The sequence below is a fragment of the Heteronotia binoei genome, chromosome 4 (assembly GCF_032191835.1).
Source record: "Heteronotia binoei isolate CCM8104 ecotype False Entrance Well chromosome 4, APGP_CSIRO_Hbin_v1, whole genome shotgun sequence".
Lineage (NCBI taxonomy): Eukaryota > Metazoa > Chordata > Lepidosauria > Squamata > Gekkonidae > Heteronotia > Heteronotia binoei.
This window is the reverse complement of record NC_083226.1, coordinates 129440083-129459309: the sequence shown is the minus strand read 5'-3', so window position 1 is coordinate 129459309 and position 19227 is coordinate 129440083. Positions and strand designations below refer to the sequence as shown.

General features: G+C 39.4%; 1 protein-coding gene across 1 annotated transcript in view; it reads right to left on the bottom strand.

Annotated features, from left to right (window-relative positions):
* EDIL3 (EGF like repeats and discoidin domains 3) overlaps positions 1-19227 on the bottom strand; it is a 439981-nt gene that overhangs the window by 7719 nt on the left and 413035 nt on the right. The window contains exon 10 of the mRNA XM_060235733.1: positions 10107-10262. Coding sequence (XP_060091716.1) covers positions 10107-10262 — 156 coding nt within the window. The remainder of the gene's footprint in view (positions 1-10106; positions 10263-19227) is intronic.

Genomic DNA, 19227 nt, shown 5'->3' with positions numbered 1-19227 from the left:
TTATTATGGGGGTGAGAGGGTATGATGACCATCACACAGATGTTGTGGGGACCAAAACAGCTTACATCATTCTCCTCTCCCCCTTTTGATCTACACAACAACCTTGTGAGGTAGGTTAGGCTGAAAGTCTGTGACTGGTCCAAAATCACACAGCAAGAGCCTGGGCCTGGCAGACCCTGCTCTGAAGCGCTAACTTGCATGCCACACTGACATATGGTTGCTGCTCAAAGGCCAAAAACAGGCCTGGAAAGGGCCTCCTCCCCTTGCCTTTTACTGAAGAACCAAGCTTGAAACACTATGGTTGCCTAGCAACAACCACTGAGGGAAAATAGAGGACCTGGAGGGGTGTGCCAATAGGAAGTGAAGGAAACTTCACCAGCCCAGCTGCCTGGGTGGCAACAGCAGCCTCTTTGTGTGGCCCAGGCTTCCTCCAGATGACCACTGCTGCCTACCAGACTTGCTGCCACTTGAAGAGAGATAGGCCAGGGAAGATATGGCCGGGCTGGCAGTGGGCAGGGGAAAAGAGCAGATTCAGCTAATGGGATGGAAGTACAGCTGAGTGGTGGTTGATGGGTCAGTGGGTGAGATGAGCATCATGGGCCAATGGGAGAGTTGGAAAGCACCAATATGCCTGGGATTGCTGTCCAGAGGTTTACTACCTCTGAACATGGAGGATCCCTTCAATAATTATGGCTAGTACCAACCAATAGACCTATCCTCCATGGATCTGACTAATCCCCCTTTAAAGCTGTTTATGCCTCTGGCCATCATTACATCCTCTGGTAGTGAATTCCATATTTTAATCACTACTGTCCATCAGCTTCACTGGATACCCTTCAGTTCTAATATTTTGGGAGAGGAGAAAAATATCTCATTGTCAGCATTCTCCACCCTGTAAATAATTTTATAAACCTCTATCATGTCCCCCTTTTCATCTCTTTTCTAAACTGAAAAGTTCCAGAATCTTCAACTTTTCCTTTATAAGAAGGCAACCCCCTAATAATCTTGGTTGCCCTCTTCTGCAGTTTTGCCAACTCTGCAATGTCCTTTTTGAAATATGGTGGATCAGGACTGCACAGACTATTCCAAATGAGGCCATACCTTAGATCTATAATATTGGTCATTTTATTTTCAATCAATTTCAATCCTGGTAATCTCCAACACAGAATTTGCCTTTTTCACCATTACATCACACTGGGTTGATATTACCATCAAGCTATCTACTATGACTCCAAAGTCTTTTTCCCTCTCAGTCTCAGCAAGTTCAGATCCCTTAATCCTGTACCTGAAGTTGGGATTTTTTGTTCCAGTGTGTATCACCTTACATTTGCCAACACTGACCTTAATTTGCCACATTGCTACCCAGTCACCTAATTTGTGGAGATTCTCCTAGAGCTCTTTGCTAATCGTCACAACTAGGCAGAGTTCTTTTAAAACATCCAACCCAACCAAAATGCTAGCAATTCCTTCTGAATAATGAAAAAAATGAGGAGTCCTGTGGCACCTTAAAGAAAAACAGGTATACTAGGCCTCAATAAATTTATTAATCTGTAGGGTGCCACAAGACTCCTTTCTCCCTTTCTTCACCTTTTTTAGTATAAACATAAAAAGTATATTCATTTACAGCCTTACCATCTCATAAAGTCTTATAATCTATACTGGGTTTACAAATCGGAGATTATTTTTGAACAATAGCTGTGGGAAGTAATTAAGTTGTGTTTTTGGCAGTTTTTAACAACATTTCCAGTGGCGCTAAGAATGTTATTTCCCACCCCCCTCCAGACAACAAATTTGAGTCACAAGGAAAGGTGTGAAACAACTATTTAAACAGATAAATTAGAGATTCCTGCAAATATAACATGGTTTGTATACCCAAGATGAATAAATTCTTTTCCCAAGGCAAGTTTATTCTGAGTAGGTTTTCTTATTCTCTAAAAAAATTCAACAACTGGCAACCAGTCTTACTTCTTTCATCTTTGAGGATCAATACTGGAGATTATGCTCAGCTAGAGGGACAATTAGCCTGTTTTTCTGTACAGCAATTTATCTAGACAATACAATCATTCCAGAGATGATAATTTTAAATACTCTTCTGAAAGCACTTTTAAAAATGAATTAAATTACGCTTCATTATTTCTTCAAAGAGTGTAAAAGAGCTACAGTATGGTTTCTAGATGCTTTGCTATCCATTCAGTGTACCAGTATAGACCTGCAAATTTGAGCTGCAGGAATGCCTTATATTCCTTCAAAATGTATGAAGCTATTCACTCTAGAAATATAGAAACTATATCAAAACTTTTATAAAAACATGGTTCCTGTAGGTTATTCTTGTTTTGCAACTCATTCCAGAAGGGCAAGGGGTACCATGCAAGCAACCCTTCATCAGGATATGTCTTTGCATGAAAAAGATGATGGTTAGCTCAGGGTGTCCCCATGTCTGTGGTCTTGCCACCTTTACCAGTGGTCCTCTTAAGCCCTGCACAACAGTTTGTGCATGGGGAAACAAATCTGCCAATCCACAAGTAGGTTTCCATGTAGATCAAAGCACTGCATATGCTCTTGTTTCCTGAACCTAGCAAGATTCCCATGAGTGGTAACACATCTGTTCTGCACATGCAGCACATCTGTATATGTAACATTGCAATCACATGTGGGAAAAGATCTATAGAGCATGACATATATTTGTAATATGACATGGCAATTCCTTTCATCTGACTCTGCATATTATTATTTTTAAATCAAAGACTGAGACAGATTATTTTTGCCCCATAAATCTGGTATAAATTATTCAAGCACTGAATATACAGTGATCTACTGACCTCTAGTTGAGGAAAGAAAGATCACCATTTAAGTCAAGATATATTTTTTTCTGCAATATATTTTCACATGTAGTTCTTTTTGACTCCACATACAGAGACAGTGGTCAGATATGGCTTCCTTTCCAGTCAATTAAATGAAGAGAAGTAGCAATTCTTTAAAAAAAATATCTTTTGCAGGGTCCCTGAGCTGTATCCTTAGAGGAGCTAAGTGTCAATTTAAACTAAAAAAACTGCTGGTTAAAGTAGCAAAAGCCAGATGGAAATAGTAGGAGCTACATTTTCATAACCTCTCCATTTAAAAGCATGCGATAAAAAGTGAACCAAGAAAGTCTTTTCAGTTTCCTTTTTGGCTTTCATTATTGTTGAAAATCATTTCCATTTTTTTTGTCTGCTTCTGATTGTCCCCTCAGTCACTTCAGATGAAAAGCAGAGAAATACTTTTTGTATTATCTGCTTAGATATTTGATGAAAAGTTCTCTCTCATTGAACATCCACATTTACAGAACAATCCTGGGCAGAATTACTTTAGGTTAAGCCCACTGATTTAGGGATTGTGCTGCAAGTCTCACAAATAAAATTCCTGAAAGTTTGGCTTAGTCTCTTAAGAGTATCTTAATTTGGACATTTTTCCTTAACTACATCTATTTTATTTATTAGAGATAGTCTGAAGACATACAGAAATCTAACATTGGCAATCTACAGAGTTTTTGTTTGTTTTTATTTTTAATTGAACAGCATGCTTCAACCGATGAACTGGAATTTCCATCAAGATCAGAGATAAAGTTTGCAAACTTTGCGTAAAGGTTATTTTTCATTAAATTCCAGGCTTTAACACAATCCATTTAACCACTGTTTGACAGTTAATCTAAAGTCTAGATTCCTGATTCTGGGCTTTAAAAACCCAAACATTCTGGGGCCAAGGATAATCCACGATGTGCCTGTTCTCGCACAAACAGTACTAAATTGCAGGTGAGGAGGAAAAGCTTGGACTGGGTAGCTGATGTGACTGTGGCAGTTGAGTAGGAGATTGGTAGCAGATGTTTGAAATGAAACTTTCATGGCTGCTGCTAAGCCATGGCTGTCTATTATCTATTCACCATCTTATTCTTTAAAATATCCTTCAAATATCAGATTTTTAAAAATTTTCACAAAGCCAAAATGATCAATTTCACACATCTTCATTAAGCACATGCCAATATTATGTATTCACAGGATTGTAATCAACTGTTAGATCAGATCTCCTTACAGTTACAAGCTGGCAATGAGAGCTGTCAAATGTACTCAAATGTACTCAGTGGGAGTTAATTCCAGGAAAGCACCCTCAGGATTTCACTCTAATTTTGTTTTTGGAGTCTAGAACTTTTGCTTGTTACTATAGAACATCCGCTTGACTGCATTGGCTCCCCTGTTGAATGTGTTTGTGTTCAGCATGACAATGAAGATGTATTTATTGTACTACTGAACACTATGTTCTAAAGCTGTAGTTTTCATTGTTCCCCAAGGTCTGCAATCAACCATTCAATTGAGAAAAAAGGAAAATTAACATCAGTGCCTGAAAAAATACTGTAAGCTAAAATTAATAAATATTGCGGTTGATCAAACTTATATTTATGTTTAAAGGTGAATATGCTTACTCAGAGCTAAAATGAATACATATTCATGCCAGCTTATATATTCATACATGTAGAGCACTAGTTGGGGATCAGACACACAGCAAAATGATCCAATGACTGATTCACTTTATGTGGATAGCTATTTGTACATTCCTAAGGCTATGTGATTTGGGTCTGACTTTTATAACATATTCCCAAAATTAAACCATAACAGGCAAATATGATGCCACCACTCGCACTGAGCAGTAACAGGTGGACTGTCATGTTCAGTTCCTCACTCAGGAAGCCTTGGGTGAATCTAATCTACTTCATAGGAGGTTTGGGTGGATAAAATATTGCTATTAACTCTTCAGAGAAAGTGTAGCATACACATCAATTATTTGGACCATGTCAGGAGTAAGGAATTAGTTGCATTTCAGTCCTGGATCTGCAAAACTAATCACATGCAGCTATAATAGCAATAAGCAATATTCCTTTTTACAGCACTGACAGGAAGACAGATTGTTTTTTTGAGTGCTACACAATCACTACAGGTTGTAAAGTATTTGAAGGTCAGCCAATTCTGCGACACAGTTTGCTCCAGCTGAGAGCTGTTTGGGAAGAATGGCTACATGGCTGTGATGCTATTGCTGTCTAAGTATGAGGTGATATCCATCATTACAGGAGATGGCAGAAGGATTGCTGCCTCTGTGTATATATATGTTTCATATTGTTAGCCCAGTTACTCTTTAGCAGCAAAACCAAAAAGGAGTATTTTGGCACCTTAAAGACTAATACAATTATTGTAGCATAAGTTTTCAATGGCTAGGCTGCACCCTCAGGTGCCTGAAGTAAAACTTCAGCCAATAATTTTAATTCAAGTTAAACAAGGCAAATGACTTTTACTAACAATTGTAACTGGTAATAACACAAAATCAGGTGGGTAGCTGTGTTGGTCTGAAGCAGCAGCAGAAGGTTTGAGTCTAGTGGCACCTATAAGACTCAAACCTTGTTCAGGTAATAACACAGTCTCCCTGATTATGTTACTTTAATATATGTAGTGGGTGAGACTAGGGATGGGCACAAACCAAAAAACAAACAGTGGTTCAATCATAAACTGGGCTGATTTATGCTTAACTTTGAAAGAGTTTGTTTGGTCACATAATTCCCAAACTGAAAAACAAAATGCCTTTTTTCCCCCGTAGAAGTTCAGGTGGTTCATTTTTGTGGTTCATTCTACAGATAGCTTGGTGCCAATTCAATCAATTCCTAGGCAACACCGGGGTTGTGGAGTTGTGGAGACCCATAGAAACACCCAAAGCAGTTGTCCATAGCTGTCTTGGTAGCTCTGGGAGCCAGCCATGGAGCTCCCAGTCTGATCTATGGCAGCAGATTATATACCAGTATAATACCATACCCTGACTCAACTGCTTTCACTTTGCAGCACAAAGAGAGAAGAATGAGAGCAGCAGAAGAATTTTTTGCTACATGGCTGATTTAGGGGAGGCTTTGATGGACTCTTTCCCCCCACATAGTGGGACAATTTTTCAAAAATTTCTTCTGGCTGGGAAGGTGTTCCTTGCTGTGGTTTCAAGCACCGAACCTGAAGTTAGAGCTGAGCTTTCCTGGGGGCACCTACTTTGAGAGGCTATAACACAGGCACCCAAACCCAATCTTCACCAAATTTAGTGGGTGGGTGAAGAACTTGCTGAAGATTGCCTGTGAGATTGACTTCTCTAACTTGTCCTGAATCAAATGAACCAAACAAATCACAAACTGGTTTGGGAAATGGAAAAGTACATGTACGGTAAGTTTACCGATGATGCAATCAAATAAAACATGAAACAACATGAACCACCATTTTCCCAGTTCATGCCCATCCCTAGGTGAGACTTGAGTAAGCACTGTTTCAGCTCTCCGTAGTACAATTAAGAGAACTTTCACACATGCTAAATCAGTGGTCCCCAATGGCCCCAGGGCTGGCAGGGTGGGGGCACCAAATTCGGCCCCACCCTGCCACATCACCATGCAGCCTCCCCATCACCCCTCAGCAGCTTTGCAGCCTTCCCGCCATGCCCCAGCGGTCATGCAGCCTCCCCCCCCCCAGTGTCTGTGCAGCTTCCCCACCACCTCCCACAGCCGTGCAGCCTCCCTGCCACCCTCCCATGGCCATGCAGCCTCCCCGCCACCCCCTCCGCAGCTGTGTAGCCTTCCTGCCCCATCTCTCATTGTGGTGCCTCCACCACCACTCTCCGTTTTAAGGCAGAAGAGCGGTGAAGTGCCACCTTCCCCGGCTCCTTAGGGCTGACCCCCACCTCCCCGCACCGATCTTGGCAGGAAAAACCTTTGTAGCAGTGGATGGCAACCCACTGAAGAAGTGACGCCGCCCTTGTCTCCACCCCAATTCCTTCCCACACCCAGGAAGGAAGTGGTGAGAAGGCAAGGGGAAGGGAGGGGGGTCAGCCCTTAGGAGCTGGGGAAAGTGGCACTTCACCGCCCTTTCTTCTGCCTTACTGGAGAGTGGTGGTGGAGGTGTGCGAGTAAAGATGGGGTGGCGAGGCTGCACAGCATTGGGGGGGGGGGTGGCCAGGCTTTGCGGACCAGTTCCAGTCAGCCCATGGACCAGTACCAGTCCACTGATCGGGCCAAATAATGTGCTAAATAATGTAGTTTGAGTTGACTTCAGTGACCATTTGCAAGTGGATTTTGCCATTTCATAAGAACATAAGAGAAGCCATGTTGGATCAGGCCAATGGCCCATCCAATCCAACACTCTGTGTCACACAGTGGCCAAAAATTTATATATATATACACACACACACACACACACACACACACACACACTGTGGCTAATAGCCACTGATGGACCTTTGCTCCATATTTTTATCTAAACCCCTCTTGAAGGTGGCCATGCTTTTCAAACAGCAAAATCCAGTTGCAATGCAAAGGGCATTGAAAATGGATTGAAAGTATGTTATTTTTTGTGTTTGTGAAAGTGCCCTAACTGCATGCTGCTGAATTTGGCTGAATGGTTAAAAATCAGGTTGTAGGGCTGAGGGCACTTTTAGACACACTGAATAATGCACTGTCAATTCACATTCAATGTACTTTGCAACTGAATTTAACTGTGTGACACGGCAAAATCCATGTAAACAATACCTGAAGAGAACTGAAACAGCATTATTTAGCATGTATGAAAGTGCCCTGAAAAACTGAACAACCTTGAGGCCTGTTCATAAACCCACCTCTTCCCTTTCCCCACCATTATTTTTTTATTGGATATATAAGTAAAATATCAACACAGCCATTGAGATCGGTTATTGACTCATGATAAGGAAAGAAACCTAATTAAGCAAACAGAAGTGTGATAAATTTGTCTGCAGTCAGTTCTCTCATATCCACCTACACCTTTGAGTATACATAGTTATTCTGAAAATCTTGGCAGTGTTGATTATCTCCATGTTACAGTGATGTTAATTTTAGATGCAGTGAGAAGATTTGCCAGAAAGTTTTTGTCTTCCACTTTACAGTGTCCTTCAGATACCTCAAAATTAAAACAGTAAGGTAACTGATATAACCCAAAGCAACATGACCAGACTTTCTTCTTAGCAGAATATATTTCCCCTGGGGATATGCAGAAGTTTATTTACTAATTAAAATCCAACCCAAACAACATTGTTTTTTAAATACAATAAACACTCAGTAGCCAAACAGAATTATTTCTGACATTTGGGAACAAAAGAAAGCTAATATGGCAGTTATACTTGTGCCTCATTTTCTGGGTTCATTATATCAAGCAGCAGGAATCAAGAGTGGCAGCAAGGAGAGCAACTGGCACAGTCAATATGTACCTGACAGGGATGCCATCCATCCAGAACAGTTATTCTATCTCCTTGCCAAACAGTATTATCCTGAGAGACATTTCTATGCATAGTGCTTGCAAGTTCTGCCAATCATTGCTCATTTCTCTGGCTTTGGGAAAGTCTCCTAATTTTATGAGTCCTGTTAGCACAAGCCATTTTGTTCTGTGGGGCTGCATCTACAATGTTCTAGGTAAGGACAAACTAATGTGTGTGGATAAACTGTAAAGCAAGGTGAGCTGAGGGGGACAGAGGCTGCATCAAGCAATATTATGAATCCTCAGTGACAGGAAGCCCATGCAGCAGGGAAAAAAGGCAAAGATTTTGCTAGGGAATGGGAATAGAAGCTTTGCCTCCTACCTAGAAATCAGTAAAAAACAAAAAACCAACTGCTGTCCAAACCACTATAAAGATTCACATAATGCAAATAAAGTATATACAAACTAATAATTTATGCTGATCTCCATCTAAAGGTTTATATCATATGATTTTGTGGTCCAGAACCAACATACAGTGTACAGTATAAACATATGTCTAATGCAAAAGTGAAGAATTTACAAATTATATTGTCCAAAGTATAAACCCCAATGTATACTAGTCTCACTCCTGCTGAAATTATTTCCTCTTCAATCTGAGAGTATATTCCATAGTTCCTTTAGGAGTGGACCAATGCTTATATGATGAAAAGAATTCCAAAAGTCAAAGGATGACATGTTTCCAGGTACAATATCACATTCTGAATGGTTCTTAGCCAATAAAATTTGTAAATTATTTGCTTCTGCATTGGGCATATGTTTACACTGTACACTGTATGTTGGTTTTGGACTACAAAACATATGATATGAACCTGTAGATAGAAGAAACATTAATTATTGGTTCTTTATATACTTTATTTAAATAATGTGAATTGTTATAGTGATCTGAACAGTAGTTTGTGGGGGGTTTTTTAACTGATATTTACATTGCCCCCCTCCCCTTTGTCTTTTTTTGATCCTACCTTGAAAGAGCTTGCAAGCTTGGTTGACCACCTGCCTTGCAGACTTGTGGGGAGAAGCAATAGCAGTTTCTCACACACATATTGATAGGAACACAAGAGAGATTAGTGAAAATGAAGCATTTAAACATTTTTATTTACTTTTCTCCCCATTTTTCTCCCCAATGGGAACCAAAGAAGCTTACATTAGCTTTATTTGCTGCTACTAATGTCATCACAAAGCTAAGTAGCATTGGTTCATGAGATTGTCACTGATCCCAACAACAGCCAATGGATCTTTTTTCTTAAACACCCCCCCCCCCCCCAATTTACCTACTCCAAAAAGTTCCAGTCAATGAGGCTCATCCTTATTCTGGCTGTCCTCTAGGAGGACAGATGGATTTTGTGTTGTTTAATCCAGTCTACAAGTGTGTGTGAAACTGTAAAGTTCATAGATCTTTATATAGTATTTTAACAGTTATATTTTATGTGGATTTTTATGTATTGCTCCGATTTATTTCTATCTTCTATTTTGCCATGTTTAAAATTGAATGCTAAAAATGAAAATAGCATTTTTCTATTAAACATATTTGATTGTATATAAGTAAAAAGTATATCCTATGTTTAATGGCTTTAAATTTAATACTGTATATTTATGTGCCTAATACTTTGGTGAATGTCAGTGTATTATGGTATGTTTTTCCTTTCCATTCACCTTGACTTTTAGCCGCAGAACCTTAAGCATGAACATCCTATAAAGCAGACAGCATACATTAACCTGCAGGCTACCAACTCTGATATTACCAGAGATGTAGCTTCCTATAAAAATGCATTTCAAATACCAATTGCCTCATTACCTTACCTTATCCTTTTTTTGCTTTTCATCCTGATATACGGTCCAGTGCTCACCATCATTGCTATAGGCAAGTTTATAGGAGCCCACAAACTGTACATGACCAAAGTCTTTTGCTCCTTGGGTAATAATGCCAGTGACTTTTGTAGGAACAAGGAGGTCAATCTATAAAAGACAAATAAACAATGTATAGTTAAAAAATATTTTATACTCTGAGGTTGCCTTCTTGATCAAGTCAAAGCAAAGGCAAAACTGAAAATAGTAAGAGAAAATCATTAGAATTTTGATAGTTTGGGCACATTTTTTCAAATCAATCAAATTAGTTTTTTTTTCAAATCAATCAAATTAGTTTACCAGCATCAATACACAATTCTCAATACAGCCAGGTCTGTGGATACTTACATCCAGAGACTAGAGCAATGAACAGATAAGGCAGATATTTCTTCAAACCTGAACAGCTCCAGATTTGCAGAAAAATCTAAAATAAATTATATTGGGGATTAAAACCACTTAAAATAATAGAAACAGCTCTTGTGACTTTTATAAACAAATGCCTTCTCAATGACTGATGTATGACAATGTGTAATTTGTGACTGATAGAAGTACAGCACCTACTTCTATCTATTTTTATATTTTATATTTTTATATTTTTAAACTTAATTAATTTATGTAATTGAACCATATTTTAAATTATTGTTATCTGTTTTAACCAAATCATGGCTTGCCATGTCTGTGAGCCGCCCTGAGCCCGCCTTCTGGCGGGGGAGGGCGGGATATAAAAATAAAATTTACTTACTTACTTACTTACTTACTTACTACTATGGGAGTTGCTAGGCAAACACAACATTGTTGCCAGCCTTCAAGCTTTGGTTTCTGTTAGCAGAAGGCAGGGGGAAGGGAGAGCACTTTCCAGGGCTGTTTCGGCCTTTGTGGAAGGCTTCTTCCTGGCTGGGCTCACAAACAACCAGCACTGAGTTGCTGCAATGCAGTCTGAATCACCCAGGCCTGGCTGATCGCTACTGTTCAACAGAAGCCACCCCACAAAAGCCAGTTTGGTGTAAATGCAGCATTCTAGTGACTTACACATAAAGACTAAGAAAATTATTATAATAACTAATGTAAAGAAATAGAACAACAAAAATGGAACAATAGTTCTGTTCCATAAGATCCAAGAAATCAAAGGGAAATTTAAATCATGGTTAGACATGCAGAAAGATCAACATGGAAATACAGTAACTGAACAGGACAAATCAAAGAAAAGATGGGAACAATAAACATTCGTATCAGCATGAAGCCTTTTATGCAAAATTTTCAGTTTTACAAACTGACAGCATATCAGGAGGTTAGGACAAAGCAATCATCCTTCCTGTCCTGTTGTTTTTGCAATAGAACAGCAATTATCGACTTCTTATTTGGTATAATGATTTTTTGAGAAATATTTTTAATGTTTGATAAGAAACTGTAGCTCATCCGTTTACATAAAAATAGAATTTTTACAACACAAACCATTTTCAAAGTTACTGTCCTATCAAAGCATAAAGTATGTAGGAACAACCACATTCACAAGTAATTCTTAATATGTGCCTGTAGCGTCAAGTGACTGTCTTTATATAATTGATAGCCAGTTTCCTAGGTATCAAATCAAAGCAGTGGAACACTGAATATCAGCATTTTTTTTAAAAAAAAAGACCTTTAACTGTTGTATCGTAATTAAAATCAGTTTTTGTTTGATATATTTGGTATCCTGTATTTTCCAAAGCACACCATAGCACCTTATTAGATCTTTATTAATTTTGTAAATAAGCACTATTTTTGCATCATTTCAGGAAACTGGAGTAATATGGAGTAATGCAAACAGATAGACAATGACAAAAAAAGGCTGTAGTAACCTTCAAATACTGATTGATTTATAATTTTTAATGTGTTACTCAGAGATAGGTGTATTCAGGTCAAGAGTGTATTTCTTAGATATTGATGCTACACTGGTTTGTAACAAACAATAATGATTTTTTAAAAATAATAGTTTATCTGACACAATAACACTTCTGTAACATTATTCAGTGAATTGTTGGGGAGCGACAGAGGAATAGAATAGGATTTTTCCTTTTTTTAGTAGATGAAGTACCAAAAGTATATTTCTTTTTTGTAATATAATTGTAAAGAAGAAAATATGACTAGTAAATAACATCTTTGTTTTCTATAAACTTGTAATTATTGTTTAATTTCTGTATTTAGAAAGCATTTTTGTTTGTTCTCCAGCTGGCTAATCAAAACAATCAAATCCTCCTTTAAAGTTATTACATGCTTTCTTCTTCTGGACTAAACTCTTCAAGGCAATACCCCTCATCATTTTGTTTGTGTACTAAATGTTAGGGATTTCAGTTTGAAATTCTGTTTATCTCAAACAGATCACTGGATCAAATAATCATTGAGAAGCATTTAACATGAAAAAGCAAAAACATATTTATTTCTACAGGGAAAGGGTACTGGGAGGTGAAACAACAAACACTATAGAACTACATGCTTACACTAGAAGATCATGTGCTTAATGGGGGCTACTTCCTCCTTCTTCTTGACCTCTCTGCCTGAACAAAGGAAGTCACCTGACTAACTGACCAAACAGATAAAACAGGTTTTCCCGCTTCTAGACCTTGATTGACAGCAGTCAGTATCTTCTTCCTAGGCCATGCAGACAATAGGGAATCAGGCACAGTGTTAACCCTATAATGACTGGAACTTTAGAACATTGCAAAGGACATACAAAACAGATAACATATTTCCAACACTAAATAATTTGCCATGGTATGTCTAGAGTATTATAAAGAAAGAATTCCTGAAGATGTGGCTCTGTGAAAGAGTAATACTTCTTCTTTACATGCATAATATTCATTTTCCACTGACATAATTTTTTTAAAAAATTACCATAACAAGAATTTGGCCAGATAAAGGCTGTATCAGAAATTGGTACAGTAAGTCCAGGAACTAAGCAAATCAAATTAATCCTAGAAGAACTATTATATGGCTATGAGAAGGAGGTCTTACGAGGATTGAAAAATCTACAAATTTCAATCATTTGTAAATAATCTATCTCTCTACAAAATATTTTTGGAAGTAAATTTGAAGGTTTCTTGTTAGTATTAAATCTTCTCATATCAAGATCCATGATTCAATTTTAAACCCCTCTTATTATATCATCTTCATTTGTAAAATCAATAGGAGTATGAAAAAAAAATCATCATAGCAAAGAATAATAGCAGTAGCAGGAACATATATGTAAATATATTGTGTACTCAAATTAACATACATATTTTCTGAAGTCGCATTGTTAATTGCTGCTATGCAACACATTGATTTTTGAGACTCAATTGTGAGGAAAACCCCCCTTACAGAACATCGTGATTACCAGCTTGGTTGCCAGAGCATCTGGAGAAGTGACTTGCACACATCTGGCCAGAGAGTGTGGGTAAACCTATCCAGGGGCAAAAGGGACTTAGCCTTATCGCTACAAAGGTACTCTAGACCAGTACAAGAGTGCCCACCAGGAGAACGGAAGGCTTCCCGTCATTCCGTATGACAGCCATCCCAGCATTGGAGCGAAGGAAATTGCGCCGCCAGGAGCTATCCAGGCAAACGGTTATGAAGTTCTGACCATGGAATCCACCGTGGAGGGCTAACACCATGCAGCCATCTTTCTACCAGGCTTGACTCCATTCCAGCGAAGTGGACGGCTCACGTACACACCAGATGTCACCTTCGGCCTACAAGCAACCTACTCACCCCAGGAGTGGCTAATAGTCCAACCACCACTTTCTTTGTTTAACAGAACGCTAGACAAAGACTGGTGCCCAGGAGAAGACAGAAGAAGAGGAAGACCATCTTCATCCAGAGCCAAGTTCCTTTGTACAAACTGAGTATTACCTAGGCCATGATTTGACTCTCTATTGTCACCCTTTTAGATAAGTTCTCTAATCTTAAGTGTTTCCCACCCAGTAGTCACTTCTATTCTTTCCAACTGTCACTTTGGAGCCGCCCCCCAGGTCCGTTTCGACCTGAAAGTTTACTCAGGTACTCCTGGACCAAGCCAGCTCATTGGTCAAGAGCGGGCACCCAATTAGGTGCCACCAATGACCTTTCTATTGGTTGTCGCAGTAGGCCAGCCCTTATGGTCACTGCGAAACCTCCCCTTTTCGTTAGGTCACACATCAGCTGACCACCTTTCTCCTCCCTTATACCTCCCATTCCTTAAGGGCTCAAGAGAGTCCTTATAATCTGTGGACTAGCTACCCACAGGTGTGCTTCTAGCAGTATCCCAACTTCTGCTGCATAGATCCATCCCCAATTCCTGATCAGTTTCGGGTCCTTCTCCCACTTCCTCACTTGTCGCCATTGGAGCCTTCCTTGAAGACTATGATAGGTAAATATTGCCCTGTTTGTCTACCCATGTATCTATCTATCTATCTATCTATCTATCTATCTATCTATCTATCTATCTATCTATCTATCTATCTATCTATCTATCTATCTATCTATCTATCTATCTATCTATCTATCTATCTATCTATCTATCTATCTATCTATCTATCTATCTATCTATCCATCCATCTATCCTAGAACTGAATATGTGATTTTATGAGTATTTTATCTTGTATGGAAGCCTATATTTTTCTTAATAAATTTTAATTGATTTTACTAAATAAGAGTCCCAATATTCTTAAGCATTATTTTTCTGGACGGTTAATCTTGTATACACAGGTAAAAGATCCTGATTGAGCCAGGTGCCCACCTGACAATTCCCCAACCTCGTTTTGAGGGCATTTTGGCTTACACTATATAATCAGCCAACATAGATTCTCTAGGCACAGAAATACCAACATTTAATTTTTTTTAAAAAAAATTTCAAAGATGCCCCCAAGCTTGACCTCTCACTGTTGCCAGCCATATGCCATAGTCCCCTTCAAAGTATGTAGCTTGCTACACATGCCCAAAAAATGCTTTCATCCTTTAATGTCCTCAAAACAAGACACTGAAAACTATATCAGGTACACTTAAAACAACACTTAAGAAACATAATGGTATTTTATGTAGAAGGCCTCCATGATCATGTCTCAGAGGGTAGCCAATACAATCAAAATGCCCTGATCTCTCCATGGTGACATGTTTTGCACTGGAAAACAGAATAAAATGGAATTCTGCAGAAAAGGCAATTTCTAAATAGGTGATAAACATCTAATTACAATTGCTCTGTGAAATGGTTAGGCAGTCTTCTTTTCTTTCTCTTTTATACTGCATTGCTTTCTGGATGGATTATACTGTCTATAGTTCAGCATCCTCTGGCTGTGAAATCCACTTTATGCAATGCATTATACTGTTTCTGTTTCATTGTTCTTTAATTTGTATAAACCAGTTCTATGGCATTGTTGATAGTAAGCACTATACTGTCTTTATTGTATTATCTTTTATCTATAATGTGCTTTGAGTCTCAACAAGGCCAATGACAACTGAAGCAAATATGTAAGTAAATAAAAAGTAACTATAAAAATTATACTAGAATTGCCACTCAACAACTTTGAGTTCTAAGGACTGAGCTGTTGGAGCCTGGTGATGTATCAGGGCATTGTCTGGCTAATGATCCAAAAGCTAGGTGTCTGTGGATTGTGCACCCTGTTAAAAAGGGAAATGCCAATTTTTTCTCCTTCAGCTGAGATAAAAAGCCCCTGCCCCATTCCTGGAAAACTGAGAGGAATTTTTTTTCATTAGTCAGAACAGAATGAATCTGGTTTGCCTTTTGTTCTTATAAAGGATACGTGGACCCCCCGCCCTGTCTACTTTCACAGAGCCCCAGGTTCCCTGGACCCAATGAGGAATAGTGTTATAGACTACACCTTTTACATTCCCTTTGGCTCTGTTGCTTAAAAAAATCTTTAGTAAGCATCTGTGTGTGCGCGTGCATGCTAGGGATGTCAACCTCCAGGTGGGATCTGGGGATCCCCTGGTATTACAGCTCAGTTCCAGACTAAAGAGATCAGTTCCTCTGGAGAAAACGGATGGCTTGAAGCATGGATTTGATGGCACTGCATCCTACTGAGTTCCCTGTCCTCCCCAGGTTCTATCCCAAACCTCCAGGAGTTTTCCAACCAGGATCTGGAAATCCTACCCCACCCATCCTCTGCCAGTGGACACAGGGGGCCTGACAACCCTAGTGTGTGCATGTGCACTAAATACATACTCTGTGCATCTGACAGTTCATGAAAGCTTATGCTTCAAAAAATCTGTTGATATTTAGCAACTATCTTTTTCGCTTTGCTGTAACAGTCTAACATAGCTATTTCCATCTGGATCCCCCCAACACACATTAGAAGGCAACAGGGCTTTTTTTGTTGCAGGAACTCCTTTGCATATTAGGCCACAGCCCCCTGATGTAGCCAATCCTCCTGGAGTTTACAATAGGTCCTGTACTAAGAGCCCTGTAAGCTATTGGAGGATTGGCTACATCATGGGTGTGTGGTCTAATATGCAAAGGAGTTCCTGCTACAAAAAAAGCCCTGGAAGATAATATAGGGCTGGACTAGATACAATGTAATGTAATGTAAAATTTTATTTGTATCCCGCCCTCCCCTGCCGAAGCAGGCTCAGGGCGGCTAACAACATTTAAGGTGAACAACACAATAATAAAACAATAAATTCATATTAAATTCACATTAAAACCAATCAATGATTAAAACATTCCTAGATCTGATACTGGCAGTAAACATTATTAATCTGGCGGTAAACATTAATTTAGTCATTGGTAAACGCCTGTTTAAAGAGGACGGTCTTGCAGGCCCTGCGGAACTGGTCTAAGTTCCGCAGGGCCCGCACCTCCTCTGGGAACTGGTTCCAGAGTTGTGGGGCCGCAGCGGAAAAGGCCTGAGTGCGGGTGCTTTGAAGTTTAACTTCTTTTGGCCCAGGGATATTCAGTCTGTTTTTTCCCATTGACCTCAGTGCTCTCTGGGGCTCATATGGGGAGAGATGGTCTCTCAGGTAGGTCGGTCCTTGGCCATATAGGGCTTTAAAGGTTATGACCAGCACTTTGTACTGGATCCGGTATACGATCGGCAGCCAGTGCAGTCCGCGCAGCCCTGGCCGTATATGCTCCCATCTTGGGAGACCAAGTAACAGCCTGGCCGCCGCATTCTGCACTAGCTGCAGCTCCCGGGTCCGGTACAGAGGCAGCCCCATGTAGAGAGCGTTACAGTAGTCCAATCTTGAGGTGACCGTCGCATGGATCACCATTGCTAGGTCCCGACGCTCTAGGAAAGGGGCCAACTGCCTCGCCCGCCTCAGGTGGAAGAATGCTGACTTGGCAGTGGCTGTTATCTGGGCCTCCATTGATAATGAAGGCTCCAGTAAAACACCCAGGCTCTTTACCCGCTGTGCCGTCTTCTACAAGACAGGATCCCATTGCTTGGATCCATGAGTTTTTCTGCAGATGGAGGTATTTTTGGCCATTGAATGTGAGATGAGATGGCGGAGGAGGTAAGATGAAAAACTCATGCCATTTGGGCAGAAATCCTTCTATCCCGTGAAATGTCCTGCCCATGTGTTCTCCTCACTTAACATTCTCCATGGAATTTTGAGCCCATGAGTTTTACAGGAACTATGGCAACATTTACATCAGTCATAAAATGAGGTAAGGGGTTCAAAGTACATCTTTTCAGTGGACATCCTTCGCCAGGAATGCAGCTTTGCTGGAGTCCCTTGCCAAATGCGGATATAGCTAAGAGACAGCACTAGTAGGCTGAACAAGTTACAGTTCTCTTCAGTAAAAACTATAATATCCTAAGGTAGACTGACAGTGGGAATTTTAGTACCTTCTGTCCAGGTAGATGTGGAATGATATAAAACCATATTCTGAATTACCAGTTATATCAAGAAATTGGGGAGGAGGGGATGATGTCTTTCTTGGCATTCAGTCAAACTGTAATAGTGTGGGCTGCAATTTATATTCCTTTATCCATATGTCTCTCATCAGTAGATTAGCATTTTTATTAGGCAGCTAAAATGACAAAATAATCTCTGTCTTATTTCTGCATGCTTGATTCCTTGGTAAATAAAATCAGATCCTTTATTGAAGCTTTTTCATAATTATTTTTTAATTTTATGATTATAATTTGCTATGTTTGCTTTAGAACTGTACATAAGTTACTTGATAATTTTTTTTTTTTTTAGTCAAGAGCAAACAATACGTCTTTGTTGAGCTGACAATTATCTCTGGAATGTAGCTTCTCTTCCACATCAATGGCTTGGACCCTAAGAACTGCTCAAGTGTGCATGGCATTTTGCTCATGGAATGCTACTTCTCTGCTTCCTTCTTCCTACTGGATCCTTCCTGCTAGTGCTTAAAGTTGCTCTTGAAGGTTGAGGAGGCCTGTAGAAAGGCTTTAAGGAGGTTTGCAGTTGAGAGCATTGTCAGAAATCAGATTCCCCCCCCCCCTTTTCTTGAGTAGAAGATGCTTTGGTTCTGCTCATTTAAAAGGGCAGTACTGGATCCAAAGTCACATCAATTAAAAAGTAAGGATGTCAGCCACTCAGAGAAAATTTGGTTATAGCATGCTAACAATCACCCACACTGGCTTTCATCCTAAAAACAACAACACTTTCCTGGGAGTAAGCTCCATTGACTAACATGGGACTAACATGAGTACCTGGTTTAGGATTGCTCCCCTTGTCATTGAATAGAAGTATGTTTTCCCTATATATGTTATTCTTTTATATGCAAATATAAATCTTGGCACTTATTTAAGACCCTATAAGTTACCAATTAATTAATTTAGAACTGGTAAGGGAGAATGTATCTCTTTTAGCTGAAAATGCTGAGCTGCATATTACAAATAAAGCTTTAAGATGGTTAAGAAAGGACCTGAGAGCTTAATCGCAGTCGCATAGGTCCTTACTCCAATTTACTCCAGTCCTCTTTATATGATTGTTTGCTGCTCAGCTGGGAAAAGAAGTTAATTCTACATCAGCCGTGGTTCTTTGATAAAGCATTTTAACTTGAATTTGAAAAATTGCTGTAAGAGTCTGAAAGTAAATATTTTCATTTATGTTAATGTTGAGCAGAAAAATCTATCCTTATTCTTTTCCTCAAATA